Source organism: Gymnodraco acuticeps, unplaced genomic scaffold, assembly GCF_902827175.1.
Source record: "Gymnodraco acuticeps unplaced genomic scaffold, fGymAcu1.1, whole genome shotgun sequence".
Lineage (NCBI taxonomy): Eukaryota > Metazoa > Chordata > Actinopteri > Perciformes > Bathydraconidae > Gymnodraco > Gymnodraco acuticeps.
Window position 1 is genome coordinate 1,559,989 of NW_022989974.1, and position 19,696 is coordinate 1,579,684.

Consider the following 19,696-nt stretch of genomic DNA (forward strand, 5'->3'; position numbering starts at 1 on the left):
CAAACATGGACATAACAATAAGGAGATGACATTCCCATCTCAGACAACAACAAAACAAAAACAGAAGAAATAAATATACGGTGAGCCACTTCAACATTTCACAAACAAAAATAGGTTGACAACCAAATACCACCAAAAACACAACATGTCAAGCATTTTTATTGTTCCTTTAATCCCACTCTTCGTTAGAGCTCATTTTATATATATATTTTCTAAGGCTCATAACTTTGACCCAGTTTATCAGTTAAAACTCTCCTGACTGAGCACACGCACCTGTAACCTTGGCTGCTGTGCTCTCAGTGTTTTGTCTCCCTGTTCCTGCCTGTTGACGTCAGCTGATAGAGGTGGTATGCTTCTATCTTGTTATCCAATAATAATAATCGTTGGTCTGTGTGAACTTTCATTAAAAAAAGGGATACAAACTTATAAATATCCTTTAATCTAGTGTAATTGTTTGGGTAGCATCTTAATAAAAAGCTGCATAAATATTTCAATGTTCTCTTGTTTTATTCTAAAGCTAATTGCTTCGCTTTCAGACTTTAAAACATGTTATTGGTTCTATAAGATTTAGTAACCACGATATGTAATAGGATTACATGTAAATTTACCCCATGGCCGCTAGGGGGATGTTGATTATTTTCTCAGAACTAGCTAAATACATGGGTCTGGGGTAGAGTTAGTCACTCTTCGTTAGAGCTCATTATTTCCCATTTCATGGCGTGTTGAGCCACCCTTTGATTTTTGTGGAAATAATTTTTTTCAAAAGATATTTTATTTTTAATCTACTCTTCAAACACCTTAAATTAAGATTACTCCTTGATTGACATTTAAAAATATGTATTTTAGTCAGAAGAATAGTTGTATTTATTAACTCTGTGCGGTCTTCATCTAAAAGCCCACATACAATATTAAAGGGTGTAAATGTAAATTCAATATTTGCCGCCAAATAATTAGCAAAAATATTATGATTTGTGTGGAAACATTTTCATTATTACGATTTCTTTTTATTTTAACCTCTTTTCCTTTCTCTTTCTTGATCATTACAGTCCTTGACAGCGGTCTGTTCTACTGAATTTACAACGTGTCACATGTTCTGAATTGACCATTCAGAACTTTATTTTGCCTCCGTATTGTTTATGGTTGAATGTGGGCCGCAAACATTTTTTTGATTCTTAAGTGGGCCCTGAGTTCCCAAAAAGGTTGGGAACCGCTGTTATAAGGTTAACCCTAACCCTAACTATGTTGTTAATTTCCAAAATTGTCAAGATACTATACTATGACTTTTTTTCTGATATTTTCGACATACTATGACATTTTTTCTTCATACTATGACATTTTATCGACGTATTATAGAATGTTTTTAATTAGATTTTCTACAACATTCTATACAAAGAGATGCTTTATCAATACATCAATCAATCAATCAAGTTTATTAATATAGCCCAATATCACAAAGTTCACATTTGTCTCAGGGACCTTTACAGTTTGTACAGAATATTCATACAAATATGACACCCTCTGTCCTTACAACCTAACATTGGAGAAGGAAAAACTTCCAAAGAAAACCCAGTTAATGGGGAAGAAGTGGAAGAAACCTCAGGGAGAGCAACAGAGGACGGACGGACGGACGTTGTATTACTTTTTTACCAGATGATATAGTATGACAAAAGTGTTAAGTATTATTTAAAACAACTAAGAATGACGAGTACATTAGCGTACATCAAGGGCTATTTTTTGTTTAATGTCTGTAATCACCATGTAAAATAATCAGAGCTTTTTATCTGACTTGACTCATTCAAGGATTATTTCAGTCGTCAGAGCAGGAAAATAACAACTGATAATTTGACTCTTTCCACTCCCAGAGTTATGACTCACTCTGGGAGGTCAAATTTCAGATGAAAATCACATTCATCAAAATTCCTTCTTCATAAACCTAAAATAATTTTCTGGTCAAAATAATCATAACATAATCAGAAAAATAACTGAACTCAATGTAAAAATGGCATTTAAATTAACTTTAATAAATGAAACATGTACTGTACGCCACAATGTGCAATAACACCAGAGCACTTTAAGACATGCAAATATATTGTCAATCCTTCAATTCAGGTGAAACATAGTCATACTATAAATGTTAAAATAACTCTATTGTCACAGCCTAGTAGTCCTTCAAATAAAAGGCACTTTTTCCAAATACCAATCAATTGCCCACATTAAAATCAAAGTCATGTGAATAGAGATTATCCATATGGTTACTTAAAAGCTACTAATTAACAAGAAGTACTTTTATTTGATCAGGAATTACACAATTTATTTGCGTATAACTATGATACGGTGGCCCTGAAGTGCAAGACACCACAGCATTTCAGAAAACACTACAGCATTTCAGAAAACACCACAGCATTTCACAAAACGCCACAGCATTTCAGAAAACACCACAGCATTTCAGAAAACACCACAGCATTTCACAAAACGCCACAGCATTTCAGAAAACACCACAGCATTTCAGAAAACACCACAGCATTTCACATTGGACGGAAAGGGTATTCCTTTAGAGAGAACACTTCTTGTTTGTGATTGGACAGAGCCAGCCAGAGAAGCACTGCTGTGGTTGGTTGTTTTTGCTGCCAGTCAAGAAATGACGCTTCGTGATTGGTCAACACCCGACAGCGAAATATGTCCCAACACATCAGCCGTTAGCACACACTCAGAGCTTACAGCTCTTCATATCTGTTCAGAAACTGGACAAAAGTTAAACATGTACAAACCTCAGACTGTCTATGTCATGGCGAATACAGTCGCTGCTTTATTTATGTCTGTATGACGTTGTTGTGAGTGTGGACGGAGCAGCAACAGGTTAGTTTAGCCTGATGGATCCGATTCCATTCAGAAAACACGCATTTTAAAAGCTTTTCGCCTGCCGTCTTATCTGCAGACTTGTCAAAGCGTTAATTCATGGTTTTTACTAACCGTTATCAGTATGTAGTTACTTCGGCATCACTTTGAAACGTGTATTACAATTAAATCACGGTCAAATATGTTCATTTGGTTGTAGTTGGTATCTCCCATAGGATTTACATGGAGATACGCCCCGCCCCCTCTCCAGCGCCTCTTGTTTGAATGACAGGAGCAAACACAGCTGACAGCCGCGGTGAAACTCGAGCGATGCGAATATTGGGTGGTCTACCATAGTATTTACATGGAGATAAGCCCCTTAAAAACCATGAATTAATAAAGCATTAATTCTGTGTTTACTCCTGTCATTCAAACAAGACGCTGGAGAGGGGGCGGGCCGTATCTCCATGTAAATCCTATCGGAATCGGATCGATCAGGCTAAACGAACCTGTAGCTGCTCCGTCCACACTCACAACGTCATACAGACATAAATAAAGCAGCGACTGTATTCGCCATGACATAGACAGTCTGTGTTTTGTATATGTTGAACTTTTGTCCAGTTTCTGAACAGATATGAGGAGCTGTGAGCTCTGAGTGTGTGCTAACAGCTAACGGCTGATGTGTTGGGCCAATCACGAAGCGTCATTTCTTGACTGGCAGCAAAAACAACCAATCACAGCAGTGCTCCTATGGCTGGCTCTGTCCAATCACAAACAAGAAGTGTTCTCCCTAAGGAATACCCTTTCCGTCCAATGTGAAATGCTGTGGTGTTTTCTGAAATGCTGTGGTGTTTTCTGAAATGCTGTGGCGTTTTGTGAAATGCTGTTGTGTTTTCTGAAATGCTGTGGTGTTTTCTGAAATGCTGTGGCGTTTTGTTAAATGCTGTGGTGTTTTCTGAAATGCTGTGGTGTTTTCTGAAATGCTGTTGTGTTTTGTGAAATGCTGTGGTGTCTTGCACTTCAGGGCCACCGTACTACGAGGACATTAAAAGTAATGAGCACTCTGTGTTTAAAATATTGGCATACATTTTATGGAGTTCAAATGTTGTCAGCTTTACGTTATCACAGTGAACCGTGCTGTATATTAAAGCTGTTATCTGAGCAGGAGGCAAAACACAGGTAGGCATTACTGAAGAGAAAAGTGGAAAATGTGTCAGACAGGAAGAAAGGAACAGTAGCTGCCGCACGTTTTATAGGGCTAGATGAAACATTTAATTACATTTCATAGCTTGGTTCTGCCCACCACAAGCCTTAAAGCTTTATACTACACTAAATATAAAATCATGACTACATCTAGCCAGAACCTGCACCTGAGGAAGGACGCACACAACCAGGGAATGTTTAAAAATAAATAATCTGAGAAGACATCTAATACAGAAAAAAAGACTGGAGTGCGCCAGAAACTAGGACGGGTTTGTTGAGTATTTCTTACTACAAATCTTTACGTCATTATTCATCTGAGCTGGATCTCAGCATAGATTTGAAGGCTTCTGTGCAAAGGCATCGATATCATGTCTATGTGTACAATCACTAACAAGCACATAACCTTTCAAACAAAAAACAAAGAGATATCACATATAGCGTTACACTGATATGGTGAAATAAATTGCTTAAGAATGTAATGGCTGAAGCTGGTGGAGATTTTACTGCTGGTCGTGGAGATACTACATCCATGTGGAGAAAAGCCTGGGATAAAGGGAAAAAACAAAATGTGTGAGATATATATGGCGGAGAGTACAGACGTTTCACATGATAGAGTTGTGGAATAGGCTGAAAATACTTCTTTTGGCTTCTTTAACTCCCAACACAGTTGTCTGTGTCTGCTGCACTGAAGCCGTTTACAGAGTCCTGCAGGATGCAAAGGGAAGGGAGACGGCATTAAGACAAACACAGAGCCAAATAAGGAACCAGGCGTTTATTTTGACTGGCACTGACTGCAGTTGAGCTAATACTAAAAATCTGAGGTCAACTACCAGAGAAAACACACTCCCTGTCTGTTCATTACAGTATAAAGAGCACAGTAAATGTAATAAAGGTCACTTTGTGAGCAATAACATGCAAGAAACACATTGAAGATACTTAATAAAACGACATATCTGAGATGTTCTATGGGCCTGCTCTGTAGAATAATAATCCAATGTATGTGGAGCAGAGAAACCAAAACACAGCAGAACTATACGTCCAAAACATTTATTAATATATCAATTATTAATGCAAGGGGTGAGAAAGAAACTCAGCTTTACACTTATAACTCCAATCAGTTGATAAAACAAATCGAACTGTACTTCTTTTACCATCCTTTTACATTTTGTATAGCTCTTTAGTTTTCCTGTTTTGTGGGACACATTTCATTATTCACCAGTTTTTCTATTTATTTATTTAGTTTACTCTCCATTTACCAGACCTTTAAACCTCTACCAATGACAGTAGTACTCACTACACTTTGTAGCAGCTCTGCCCCCTCGGATGCCTCAGAGAACTGCATGCTGGGTAAGGTGGGGGCCTGGGTCTTGCGGGCCTGCGGGGGGTTGCCCACGCTGTACAGACGGGGCCGTTTGATCTGGTCTTGGCTGGACAACGGGGTGAAGCTGTTCCTCCGGAGGAAAGCGGGCGGCACCGTATTTGCTGGGACTTTATTCTGGAGAGTGAAGAAAGACAGACAAAGGTGGGCTGATTACAATTTGCTTTTTTATGTTTTAACCTCTCATAATCAAGGACTAAAAGGTCCCCTGTACTGTTTTTCATTACTTTATTTTAGGTCTCAGATATATACAAAACATGTCTCTGAAGTGTTTGGCTCCAAACACCAAACAGATCATTGTAGCATCCCATAATCCCCTCTGTTTCAGCCCTGTTTCAAAAGTGCTGATTCTGTGTCTGTTACTTTAGATGGAAATAAGGAGCCCCTCCCCACGCCCCTCTGAGAGAGATTTGGTTAAAAAGAACCCAAAGGTGCTCTAGGAGGAGATTCAAGTGATAAGGTCAACCTTGGTTGGTGATTGGCTAATGGTTACACAAGCCAAAAAATCTTTTTGAAATCATAAAGTGGCCAAAATCTGATCAGCTAATATTCAGACAGGTTTTTATATAAATGGATCAGGACAAAAAGAGAGAGAATCTCTTTTCCTGAAACCTTCAGAATCTCTTTACACAGAGGGGACACATGATAAGTGGATTTGGCAGAATAGGTGACCTTTAAATCACCATGTCCCGAGTAAGTCACTATGAGAGGGCGAGGGAGGAAAAAGCCACTGAGACAAACAGCTCTAAATAGAAAGGCCATCGTCATGTTGGTCCCAGCAGACAGGATATTTCTCAGCCCATTTAACAAGAGGTTTCTCAGGGAATGTGTTTATGTGTTAACACCCACTCTCTTTAGGACTCTTGGTTTCTCATCAGCACAAACTCTACAACCAGGGAGCAGATATGGAGCCGGCTGATTAGGAAATGAAGACAAAAACAAATGAAACATGCCTTTGGGATTTCCCGTCCAAACACAGATTCATCTTCTGTGCAGCATTTTCTAATCGGTTCATTAAAGAATAGCCAGCTGCTAATTAGAAGTTGTCTGTTGGGGGACGGTGATTGATAAGTCCAGGGGGCAGAAGTAGAAACCATGCAAATTCACACAAACAAAGTGGTATTTTCTAAAGCAATTCTTATAGAAAAAGTGTACATACATTAATCTTTGTAAAGTGTATTTTGGGTTTGAATTCTTCTTGTGCTTGTTTGTTTTTCATCATGTTGCATTTCGCTTATTGGGGTCAGATGTCTCCCTTTAAGCCAATAGGTTGTTGTTCTTTGTGTTTCTTTATATCTCAACTCCGCAAATTGCTTCTTTTCTGTCGTTGTGTTTCTGCTGCTCGGTTATATTTATTAAAAATGTAATCAAAAAAGAAAATCTCAAAATGGCTGTAGGGGGTAACTGATCCTCGCTGCACGCACTGGGCACATGCACTACCCTGAACTCTGGGTCACAGTGACAGCTTCAGACAGATCTAACCACATACTTTTTAGAGAATATAATAAAAAAGTCACAGGCTTACTAATGGTCTGTCCCGGTGGGTGTTGACAGCCTCCACCTTCAGGTCAAACATGTCCACTTTACAACCTATGAGAGGGAGGAACATATGTCACAACCCAACAGAAGGAAAACAATGATACGATAATACTTTAATGGTCAGATCAAGTCTGACATGTGACTTGCATCACAGCGGCTCCATGTGTAACATCAACATAGACAAATATCAAGACACAATACATGAAAAACCAACAACAAACATTTAACATAACAATCACTGAGAGAAAACATGCTCAAGTCCCTTTAGCGTGCAGTTGATCTGGATTCAGCTCTGTATTTACTGTGAGGATTAACTGGAGCACAAAGGATGCTTCAGTCTGACTTCATTGAATCGTGGGACGCTGTCTCTCTGATCAGATGGTAGCAGTTCATATTGGCTGTTCAGAACATGGTTTGGGTCCGAGATGATGTTGTTGGACAGCCTCACTAGGTTATTATGGTATGCTGAATATATGAGAATAAATGAGCTGAGTTTTGAACAGTGCAGTGACTTACCATAAGCCACAGGGGTGAGTTTCAGAACGGTGTGCAGGGGACACTTCAAGTAGGGAAGATCATCTGTGCCAACAAAAAGAAGAAAAACATGTTTTTGGCAGGTTTTATACCCAGTCATGTTTGAGTTTCCCCTCTCAGGTTTGACAGAACATTGAGGCTGCAGTGCTGCATGTCACATATGTGAGGCTGCAGTGCTGCATGTCACATATGTGAGGCTGCAGTGCTGCATGTCACATATGTGAGGCTGCAGTGCTGCATGTCACATATGTGAGGCTGCAGTGCTGCATGTCACATATGTGAGGCTGCAGTGCTGCATGTCACATATGTGAGGCTGCAGTGCTGCATGTCACATATGTGAGGCTGCAGTGCTGCATGTCACATATGTGAGACTGCAGTGCTGCATGTCACATATGTGAGGCTGCAGTGCTGCATGTCACATATGTGAGGCTGCAGTGCTGCATGTCACATATGTGAGGCTGCAGTGCTGCATGTCACATATGTGAGGCTGCAGTGCTGCATGTCACATATGTGAGGCTGCAGTGCTGCATGTCACATATGTGAGGCTGCAGTGCTGCATGTCACATATGTGAGACTGCAGTGCTGCATGTCACATATGTGAGGCTGCAGTGCTGCATGTCACATATGTGAGGGTGCAGTGCTGCATGTCACATACAGTATGTGAGGGTGCAGTGGGATGAAGTGCAGTCAGAGCAGCACCCACAGTTTGGTTTCTGCAGTCATCAAACTGTGGGTGAGACACAGAGCCGCAGCCTGACCACATTCTCTGCTGACTGACATAATGTCTGCCTGTACCTATTTTTGGATTTTATTTAAAGCAGCATTTTCCTTTCTGACCAGCCAGCTGTTCTTCAGCCTTCTTATTTTTCACTTTGAGCCAATTTCCGTACATTTAATTAAATCCAGACAAAATGTGTACTATGTAAATATGGAAGATGATTGAATACTGCTAGTTATTTTTGACCATGGTATACCCATGTGTTATTGTTTTAATGTGTGCTTGCCTCTTTTTTAGTGTAAAGTTCAAAGTTTGGTTTATCTGTAAACACGACTATTTGTGGTAAAAAAATCATTTTCAATCGAGACGAATCGCATTTGATCAGTTCTGCCTTATGCCCCGGCCACACGAGGACGAAAACGGCTAAACGCATAGGATTAACGCAAACGCAATCGCAAAAAAGCTTCCGTCCACACGCAATAGTCATCCGGATAGTGTCTGTCCACACGAGACAGCTCCGTTTAGCTCCAACCGCTGGAGAAGCTGCAGTACATATGCAGGAGCCTGTACGTGGCGCTGTAACTTCCTCCACAAAAGCAGCGAAGAAGCATGGTTGTCATGGTTGCCCTTCTGTTTATTCTCCGCGGTGGGGGCCGAGGGAACCGGGCAGAGTTTTTCGCCAGTCAATGTGTATTACAGTTTAAATCTTCCGACAAAATTATAAAAGTGCCGGTCAAAGGTCTTCTTTGTTATTTATTGAGCTTTAAAACAAATGAATAACGAATCTATATATTATAATAATAAAATACACGGAGCCTCTCTTTTTCCTCCCTCTCTTTGGACAGCGCCAGTGTCTGTTTCATGCAGCAGCTGATCCAGTAATGAGTGACCTGGCCGACAGGAAAAATAAACATATTTATAACTAGTTTAGGTAGTTTGAGAGGTGTCTCCGTCCTGTCAGATTAGACTTCACTCGCGTTTATGTCCATATCGAGAGAAAGATAAATAATCTGAATTCAGTGTGCAGTTTACTTTGACGCGGGGGTGAGCAGCAGAGGTGGGGAGAGGCGGGGCTATTGCCTCATCATTATCAGAAAATGATCGTATAGGGCGTACACACGGAGCCGTTTGACCCCCCAGAGCGTTGCGTATGCCGTTCTATCCACCTTGGGACCCGTTATTGTTTCCGCAGTCGCTTAGTGCCGTATTCAGTCGTCCTCGTGTGGCCGAATGGTCTATATGACACTAAACAGTAACGCAAACGACCGTTTTCGTCCTCGTGTGGCCGGGGCATTAGAGACCTCCCGGGATGGCATCAAAAAACCTTTATTTCCCCAGACTGAATATTTGTTTCCCTTCTACCCTGTCAAATTCGGCAAAAAACATTTGCAGCAATGCGTTGCTCCGTCAAATATTGTTTTCAAGTGTGGCCTTTTTTACAGAATTTAAATCCCTGAAAATTAAAAATTATTTCATTTGTACTATGTAAATATGGAAGATGATTGAATACTGCTAGTTATTTTTGACCATGGTATACCCATTTGTTATTATTTTAATGTGTGCTTGCCTCTTTTTTTGTGTAAAGTTCAAAGTTTGGTTTATCTGTAAACACGACTATTTGTGGTAAAAAAAAAATTCAATCGAGACGAATCGCATTTGATCAGTTCTGCCTTAATGCCCTCCTGGGATGGCATCAAAAAAACTGTCACACAGCAATTTATTTCCCCAGATTAAATATTTGTTTCCTGTCAAATGTGGCAAAAACCATTTGCAGCAATGACTTTGCTCCGTGAAATATTTGTTTCAAGTGTGGCCTTTTTTACAGAATTTAAATCCCCCTCCATTCAGTTGAAGCTCTTACTTTATTTTCCTGCTACTTGCATCATCACAAAATTAACGCATGTCAGATTTGAAGGTCACAAAAATGCTGTATTTTCAGACACCAACAAATAAAGCCTTTTAAACGTGTTTTGTCATCATGAAGACCTACTCATCCATTAAAGCTGTACTGAGAATTGTCTTCACTGTAAAGCTAACTGAATAGTTTAAAGTTAGCTTTGAATCAAGCATGCAGATACTTTTTGGTCTCATTAAGGTTTTGACACATTCATGCTATTAAATGTTCCTCTTTAGATACATTTAGACCAGCTGAAAAAAAGTGACTCAGGGGAAGCAGTCAATTATAGCTTTAAGATGAATCAACGGCTGCTTTACTGTGAGGCTTTGCCTGGGCGTGTTTCATGTTTCTGTGCGTGTTACCTGCACTTTTGTCCAAGAAGTAAGCGAGCAGGCATCTCATGACGGCCTGATGACAGATGACGAGCACGTTGCCCTGCCGCTCCAGCTCCATGATGACGGGCTCCAGCCGCTGAACCAGATCCTGGTAGGACTAGAGAGCAAGGGATATCAATCTAATTTAGTTTTAGTTCTATTATATTAAGTGTTTGCAGAAATCACTTTCCAGTCTCTTACTTCTCCTCCAGGGTAGCGGTAATGGTACTTGTCCTGATCCCTCATGGCGAACTCCTCTGGGTACGTTTCCTCGATCATTTCATAGGACATTTCTTCACACACTCCCTGAAACACAAAGTAACAATAACACATAAACACACACCAGCACAGTTTGTCCAAAACCAGATTTAAAAAACAAACAAATGTAACATGTGTACAGATGACGTTAAAACAGTTAGCTTCTCTATGCAGCCTACTTTTGGTGCATTTATAGGAAAGGAAAAAGAAGAACACGTTTTTAATGGTGATTTCAGTATTTGCCTAAGCTTCCAAGACGGACGGGTGCGAGTCTGATAGACAGTAAAGTTAAATGTAATCATCTGTATCTTGAGTTTCACATCAGAGCACGTACAGCATCTATCTCATTGAGGATCTTCCACTGCTCGTAGGGCACTCCCAGCTCCTCGGCCGTCTGGATGGTGCGTCTCAGCTGACTCGTCCAAACCTTCAGGTCGGACAGACGGTGCTCCTCCACAAAACCCTTCAGTGCTGCTGAAAACTGAAGAAATAAATATCAACCAAGTGTTAATGATAAAGAACTGACATCTAAACACATAAGAGAAGCTATACAGTGGATAGAGTCAAGTATTTCTCCCCATAATAGCTCCTTAATATTTTGTAACACCAAGATTTCATTCGCGCCATCTGACTGGATTCTCAACTGTTTACAAAGTTTATAACTTGAAAATGATGTCATTGTTAAATTAGGTTAGGTTCAGATTATATGAAATGACTAGTTCATCATTTGCTGTCTTTCCCAGAGGGAGATGCCACTCACATAGCTGTCCACTTAATATGAAGATAAAGCCAGCTAGCTTAATTTAGCATAAAAACTGTTTTAAATGTTTTAAAATAAACTTTCAAAAAGAAAAAAGAATAGCCAGTTCCTACTTCTTTTATGCCAAACTAGGCTAAACTGTAACTAGGACAGAAAGGAAGTGTTATTAAAAAAAATCCCCATATGCAAAACACTTCCTGTAGAAGCAGCTATCTTTATTGAGTTTATAAATGTAGAGTGAGGGTTTGTTAGCACCTCCTTCCCTCTCTCTGACAGCTCAGCATCCCCCCCGATGCGTCCCTCCACGTTGTGATGGCTCTCTCCGTGCCGACACAGGTAGATGGAGTGGGAGTGCACGTGGATGTTCATGAGGTAGTAAACTATTTTACTCTGGATGTAGTCCTGCACCCTGTTGACCAGGAAACTACGGCCCACATTGATGACCTGGATGAAGGAGCGGTTCCTGCGGGAGGAAAGAAAGAGGGTTAATTATAACTGAAGACTCTGAGAAGAGGCTCAAGGGAAGGGACATCTTGTTCTCTGGGTGGAGTCTTAATCTCCTGATATTACATTTATCACACGCTTCAGAACATTCTGTGTCATTAACAGCGACAAGGTTCAAGAAGATCAACAACTGATCTCTACAAACAAAGATACAAGAATGTGTGCATATTGTTAGTTACGTAACTTTATTTTTATAAACACACATAATAAAAGAACTCTGGTAACTGATACATACTGTACATTATACTAATATTCTACCTTTATTTTACAATTTATATATCTACATATGTGTTGTTGATATATATGTATGGTGTCTTGTAGTATAACGCACATATGTTCACATTTGTAAACGCTCTGATTATTTCTTGGTTTGTATAGATTTATATATTTAGTGTAGCATAGGAGCAAATGTTAAGTAAACCAATTTCCCCAAAGGATCAATAAAGTATTTCAGTTTTTTATCATTTTGAATTTGCAAATATCACCAGTTATCTGTTTTTCCTGGAGCCAGGTGATCTTAATTAATGACTAATTATTATTATTACTACTACTACTACTACTACTGCATTTATGGTGTTACAGCTCCATAAATCAAATACCAATAGAAGAGCAGACAGTAAACATTTTAGATCACAAATGAGCTTCTGTCTCCCCCTGCTGGACAGTTTCTGCAAGCACACGTTCGACCAAAAATATGCCAAGATAATCTACAGGGCCAACATAAATACATGATTAAGGACAGTTAGCTCTAAAGGATGTTTATTGTTGAGAAGTATTTAACAAAATGTCAATGACGGAAAATAAATCCAACTCCTAGCACCCTTAACAAAATGTCTTCTTACTTGTCGAGTTCGTCCGGATCTAAAGGTTTGTATGTCACTTTATAACACTCTATCCGCTTCAGAAAATCCTCCATCACACTCTCTCTGTCTCTCTCAGGGTAATCGGGGCTGGAAACCTTCACATCCTTTGTTATAAAAAGAGACATTTGTAAAGATGATTCACCATGACGTCCAACAACTCAAGGTCAAAATGTGCCAATAGTTTGAAAAGCATCATTTACCAGGATATTAGTGGCGATGACATCTGGATCGTCACATATTGATTCAACAAAAAACACCTAACAAAAGACGCTAAGCATTAGAAATTCAGAATTCATGTGAAAATACACAAATGATTTAGACAATGAAACCGACCTTGTATGAATTATCCTTAGCAAAATTAAGGATGAGATCCCTCCTCTCTCTGGTGGTGTTGGTGGCGTCAAAAACCTGACAGATAGCAAAACATATTCAGACCAAATCCAGTTACAATCAATATCATTACCAGTATATTCAGCTGCACTGTGTCCTTACAGCGATCTGGCCTCCCTCCTCGTTCAGATAGGCCTTCACATCCTCCAGTGCCACCAGAGCACACTGTCTGTGGAGACATAATGAGAAAATTGACCAGGAAATCAGATTAGCTTTAAACGCTTCCTAAAAGACATGATGTGCAGTAATACATTCAGGGACATCATTTATTGAATTGAATAAGTGTAGCTCCATTTGTTAAGCAAACACTGTGCAGTCGACAGAGGCATTTAAATGTCAAAGCGCTCTGGTGTTTTCATTGGGCGTAGCAATGACAACGCGGTTAAACACGCAGAGAGACACATGTGGGAAAGGAGTCATTGTACTACACGGAAGAATGTCACCACAAGGAGAAACTCACTTTCTGATTTCCATTGCTTCTTTGTTGTCATGTCTGAAGAAGTCAAAGGACTTGTATGACTGCACTGCTTCTCTCCTATACACCCCAAGGTTAAATACTGTAAGGGAACAAAAACAGAGAGAGAAAGAGACGTTTAAGGCACGGACAAGATTACGGTGTCCTGGCGGTGGCCCTCGTCTCAAAAGACTCAGACCAGTTCAGCTGCATTCCATTCATGTGAAAACATCAGAGCACTACAAACACCGCCTGTTGATAGGGGCTGGTGGGATAAACACAACCACGTATTAACACAGCGTTGCCCTAAGCACCAGATGTTCAGATAAGTATTATCACTGAATGCCATTACAGTTCCATAAAAAGGGACAGTGTCATTTAAAGAGACAGTTCACCAGAGAAAGATATTCTGTACGTTCTTTCTCTACATTTAGTGCTTTTATCAATCTATATGATTTTGGTGTGAGTTGCTGAGTGTTTGAGATCTTGGCCGTAGAGATGTCTGCCATTACTTATTTTGAATGTAATTTAACTAGATGACACTCGCTTGTAGTACTCGCCAAAATACATTAAAAAAACGGTCTCTTTTTAGAAACCATGACGCAGTTGCTCTAAATAACCAGAGCGGTTTCATGTGAACTGTTTTGTCTGTAAACAATCTAGATTTATAAAAAGCACTACGAGTAAGAGATAAGGATGTATTTTAGATTCTGTCCCTGCAGATACATGTTTGCCCTGAACACATCTTTCCATTTACAGTTCTTTTGATCATTTACAGCGATTACAGGGCCTTTGAATCCAAGCCTCACCTGTTTTTATTGGTTGTATTTCCTGTGGACGGATCAAATGTTACAACATGAATACAATAAAACATGTATTGCTTCTGTACTGACCCTTAGTTGGCACTCCGATCCAGTTGAGGTAGCGCGTCAGCTTCTTACCCATGTAGGTTTTCCCTCTAGCGGGCAACCCAATCATCACTATCACAGTCGGAGAATTGGTCATGTAGGAGGCCCAGGCTGCACACACAAGAAACAGAGTTAATTATTAGGCATACAAGGATTTATTGTGTTTAACAATTACCTTTATTTTCACTTTAAACTAGGGCTGCACGAGTTGGGGAAATAATCTAATTGCGGTTTTTCTGACAGATATTGCGATTCGATTTGGGATATTTGTTTTTAAGCGACCCAACGGAAGTTTACTGTAAAATGCGGCCATACCTCCGGCTAGGAAGGTCGTATCAACGTGCTCCCGTCTCTAGCACCCCCGCAGCCCGAGCTACGAGTGAAAGAACTAAACTTACATGAAACTTCCGTTGGGTTGCTTTAAAGTCAAGCTTCAGTTTAAGATTCACCCTGTAATAGAAACATGTGATGGAGCGTTACTAACCTGACTCAGACGCTTTGTTTCACCAAACCATCTAGGAAAGCTCCATTGGAAGCCATTTGGAAAAGTATTTCAAAAAGACTTGGCAGCTGATTGGATCAATCTGTCTATCACCTTCTATCATGGGCCACTTCTGATTGGTTAACAATGGCTGGTACATGTGGAGCACAGCACTTCTGATTGGTTAACAATGGCTGGTACATGTGGAGCACAGCACTTCTGATTGGTTAACAATGGCTGGTACATGTGGAGCACAGCACTTCTGATTGGTGTGGATGACTGAAAAAATCACAGGCTTTGCGATTTGATAATTGCATAATTTAAAATCGCGATTTCGAGTTAAAATCAGCCCTACTTTAAACCTGCCCCTAAAATATGTAATTCATGTTATAAAAAGGGGCAGATATGCCTACTGTTTACTGACAGGAAGCAGAGGGAGGGTTGTGAAATAATCCAATGTCACCCCTGCATTGTTCATCTACCAGCTAGTTAACGTTTAGTTGAACTTTTCCGTCTTATGACTGTCTTCTAACGACTGCCGGTTAATGTTTCCCAATACCTGCAGGATTTTTGGCTAGGACATCGAATGGAAAATATGTCAACACATTGTCTCGCTCCTTTTACTTTCAGTGTCCATAACCATGACCATTGCTCAGCCCATAAAAAGCATAAACTTGGCAAGACAAGACTTAACTGGAGATTGTATACACAGATGTCTGCAGCTTGGAGCAGAGCAGGAAAGGTTTGTTATCCACACATCTTGGTTCAAATCATTTCACCTTCCTGTATAAATAATCCTCGAACACTTACTGGAAATAAAACACATTTCATTGAGTTCACATGACTCTTAGGCCCCGGCCACACGAGGACGAAAACGGTCGTTTGCGTTACTGTTTAGTGTCATATAGACCGTTCGGCCACACGAGGACGACTGAATACGGCACTAAATGACTGCGGAAATTATAACGGGTCCCAAGGTGGATAGAACGGCATACGCAACGCTCTGGGGGGTCAAACGGCTCCGTGTGTACGCCCTATACGATCATTTTCTGATAATGATGAGGCAATAGCCCCGCCTCTCCCCACCTCTGCTGCTCACCCCCGCGTCAAAGTAAACTGCACACTGAATTCAGATTATTTATCTTTCTCTCGATATGGACATAAACGCGAGTGAAGTCTAATCTGACAGGACGGAGACATCTCTCAAACTACCTAAACTAGTTATAAATATGTTTATTTTTACTGTCGGCCGGGTCACTCATTACTGGATCAGCTGCTGCATGAAACCTTGAAAGACCTTTGACCGGCACTTTTATAATTTTGTCGGAAGATTTAAACTTTAATACACGTTGACTGGCGAAAAACTCTGCCCGGTTCCCTCGGCCCCCACCGCGGAGAATAAACAGAAGGGCAATCATGACAACCATGCTTCTTCGCTGCTTTTGTAGAGGAAGTTACAGCGCCACGTACAGGCTCCTGCATATGTACTGCAGCTTCTCCAGCGGTTGGAGCTAAACGGAGCGGTCTCGTGTGGGCAGACACTATCCGGTGAATATTGCGTGTGGACGGAAGTTTTTTTGCCATTGCGTTTGCGTTAATCCTATGCGTTTAGTCGTTTTCGTCCTCGTGTGGCCGGGGCCTTAGTGTTAACCTTGCTTGTTGCTGTGTTTCTTTGCTTCATTGTGCATTGCAGTACCTGTACAGTACACTGTTCTCATACTGATGACTAAAGAAGGTGCGTCAAAGCTGACATTTAACAATCAGTGGCTGCTGAACCCTTATCACCTCTATTTACCCGTGACCAATAGAGCAGGAAATGTGATTAAAAAAAAACAAGTTCACAATTTACAGCACACTGCTACTGCATTATATTAAATAATGCAATAGTGCAGGTGCATAAAGGTCAATAATAACTACAGATCAGGTTACAGCCTCAGAAAACGAGGACACATAAACCACTCACAGCACTTCTTCTCAGTGGCCCTGATGTCCGTCCTCCTGGCCTCCGAGGAGCCGTCTGCAGCCGCTGCAGCTCTCTGCTGCCGGCCCGCCATGATCGCTCTGATTTGTGTCCGGCCGTCCTGCATCAGCTGATCTGGTCCCTGTTAGGATGAGGTCAGAATCTCTCTGTGGAGGACAAGGTTTTGCTGTATCATAACAAACACTGCCTGATGATACAGCAGGCCAAAGTGCGCATACAATACAGTGAATTGATAACAGATGATCAAATCTAATTTAGGTAATAATGCTGTTATATATTTAAGGATGCTTGAGACTAACAGAAAGAGATCATTGGAGGAAAAAGGGCAAGGGAATTCATATTGGAGATAAAGTATCAGACTATTTGATCAATGTAATATTTTATAAACTCATTTAAACCTCACCAGTGATTAAATAATTACTTAATAATTATATTTGTTGAGATACAGACAAGACAAGTTCATCCCTTTCAGATTGTATACTCTCTCTTGTTTTAGGGAGGCAACCAAATATTATTTTCATTACCTATTTTTTTCGTCGACAAAATGATTAACAATTTGATCCATAAATCAGAAAATACTGGGGAAAATGTCCATAATTATTTCCCAAACCAATATTGACATGTTTAAATATCTTTTAAATATCCAATACTCTAATATTTAGTTCCACACCCTAAATGACACCGAAATCCAGCAAATATCCAAAATGGACAAGTTTAAACTAGTGAATTATTCTAATCTGTAATAGTTGATGATCTGTCAGAATTGTTTGCCATTATTTTTCATTAACTATTCAGTTAGTTGTAGCATCTAAACTCATTGCTGACTTGCACATAGTGGTGAAAAGTAACTAAGTATATGTAGTATTGTACACAAGAAGATATTTGAGGTAATTGTACTTTTGCTAAGTATTTTTATTTTACACTACTTTATACTTTTACTCTACTACATTTTGGAGGCAAATATTGTACTTTTTACTCCACTACATGTATTTACTAGTTACTTTATAAATTCAGATTTGTAATACTTTAAAATATGATTTATTTGGTATAGATTACACCATCCAACATTTAAGTAACTAGTATAGTATAGTATATTTGATACAAGTATATTTACCTAATCCTACATCAATACTTTACTTAAGTACCATTCTCGAAATGTTACCAGGGTGGTATTAGCACTTTTACCCAAGTAAATCATCTGGATACTTTTCCACCATTGCTCATGTCCAATATACTATCAGAGGTATTATGACAGAAGCTAGGTTAGAGCAAAAGCCACAATAACTAATCTGTTTTATTATAATTTAATAATTAATCGGAGAAATTGCACCACTGTGTCATAATGTCTCATACAGCAGAGCAGTGGGGTACTATGTACCTGACGTATACTATCAATCACTTCTGCTTTTACGTTATTTCAATAGACAAAAAAGCATTGAAACAAAGCGGGGATGAAAACGTAGGAAAAAGTATAATTGTTTTTAACTTACCAGAAATCTGCAGGAGCTGTTAATACCTGCTTATTACCTTTGTAACAATGCTGCCATCAGTTAGCTCAGCACTGCCTGGGAGGACTCCTTCTTCTCGGATGTTGAAGCTCCGCCTCCTCGGTGTCAAACCAGCAGCTTCCGGTTGGGATTTCCAATATAAAATCTCGGAACTCCGATGTGTAAAGCTAGCATCTCTTTTTTGGATAAAAAAAAACATGAATTTGGTTCAAAAATATAAAACATTAAAGTACCACTCAGAGTTGTGTTTGTTTTAATGTTAACATATTATAACCTATGGTGACGTTTTCAAAATGTCTGGTGCTGTAAAAGGTTGTTTCAAATTTTGATCGATTTATAAATAACCCAAATCATTTTTTATTTTGTGAATGATATATTAATATAACCGGCTGCAGTGCTCCTTGATTATGGCTGGGTCCATCCAGATTGCGACAGATGATTTAATGTCAGTTTTGTGATTTTATTTTGAAATCAGTCTTGTTCTGGTTAAATTCCGCTATCTTGACGCGTTGTTTTCGTTCATTCAACAAGAACCCTGCTGTTGTCAATGGTTATGAGTGACCAAGCGGCAAACTCTGGGGAACAGCCGGGACGCCAATACGGAAGTGCCACACACTGCAGTTCATACATGGGCCGCTAGGGACTGGCTGCAGAAAGGAGCAATTTCCATAGACCCCCATGTTAAAATGCCCAACTTTACAGCAGAAAAAAACATGTTTCTACCCATGGATGCAATAAATATTATTATCGATATAGTTAGATTCCACCTTCATGATTATGAATCTGTGAGTGAATTGTTTTCTAACACGACCCTTTTATTTATATTAGGTCTTCACGTTTTTGCATAAATTAGGGCGTGGTCACTTTGATGGACACGTACATGCCTCACTGTCCGCTAACAGCAACTTGTCCACTCTGCTAGGCTACAACCATAGAGGCTACAACGTTAGTTAGTCATAGTACTGTACTTGACCCTTTAGCTTTAGCCGTGTTCGTGGTGATTGTGCCTTTTAGGGAATATTGTTACAAATACCAGACAATTAAAATGTCGTGCTGTGCGCTTGAATGTACTAACAGAACTTCCAAGAAGTCTAAAATGATCATATTATAC

General features: G+C 39.9%; 1 protein-coding gene across 1 annotated transcript; it reads right to left on the bottom strand.

Moving 5' to 3' along the window:
* Positions 1-2,000: 2,000 nt before the first annotated feature.
* On the bottom strand, positions 2,001-18,696 carry pfkfb2a (6-phosphofructo-2-kinase/fructose-2,6-biphosphatase 2a). Its single transcript, XM_034211048.1, has 18 exons — positions 18,568-18,696; positions 17,060-17,223; positions 14,601-14,726; positions 13,714-13,810; positions 13,356-13,422; positions 13,197-13,271; positions 13,064-13,120; positions 12,843-12,967; positions 11,752-11,959; positions 11,071-11,217; positions 10,680-10,784; positions 10,467-10,596; positions 7,472-7,534; positions 6,942-7,006; positions 5,333-5,533; positions 4,676-4,743; positions 3,880-4,581; positions 2,001-2,340 (listed from the first exon to the last, which is right to left on the bottom strand). Exons 2-16 carry the CDS (start codon positions 17,181-17,183, stop codon positions 4,690-4,692), a joined length of 1,644 nt encoding a protein of 547 aa, XP_034066939.1. The 5' UTR covers positions 17,184-17,223; positions 18,568-18,696; the 3' UTR covers positions 2,001-2,340; positions 3,880-4,581; positions 4,676-4,689.
* Positions 18,697-19,696: the final 1,000 nt, after the last annotated feature.

Excerpts from the sequence above, each read along its gene's own strand:
- pfkfb2a (XM_034211048.1), bottom strand. The coding sequence starts at position 17,183 with ATGCAGGACGGCCGGACACAAATCAGAGCGATCATGGCGGGCCGGCAG. Across the intron at positions 14,727-17,059 it reads GGCCACTGAGAAGAAGTGCT|CCTGGGCCTCCTACATGACC; the intron begins GTGAGTGGTTTA and ends TTGTGTGTGCAG. Across the intron at positions 13,272-13,355 it reads AGGAGGGAGGCCAGATCGCT|GTTTTTGACGCCACCAACAC; the intron begins GTAAGGACACAG and ends GCTATCTGTCAG.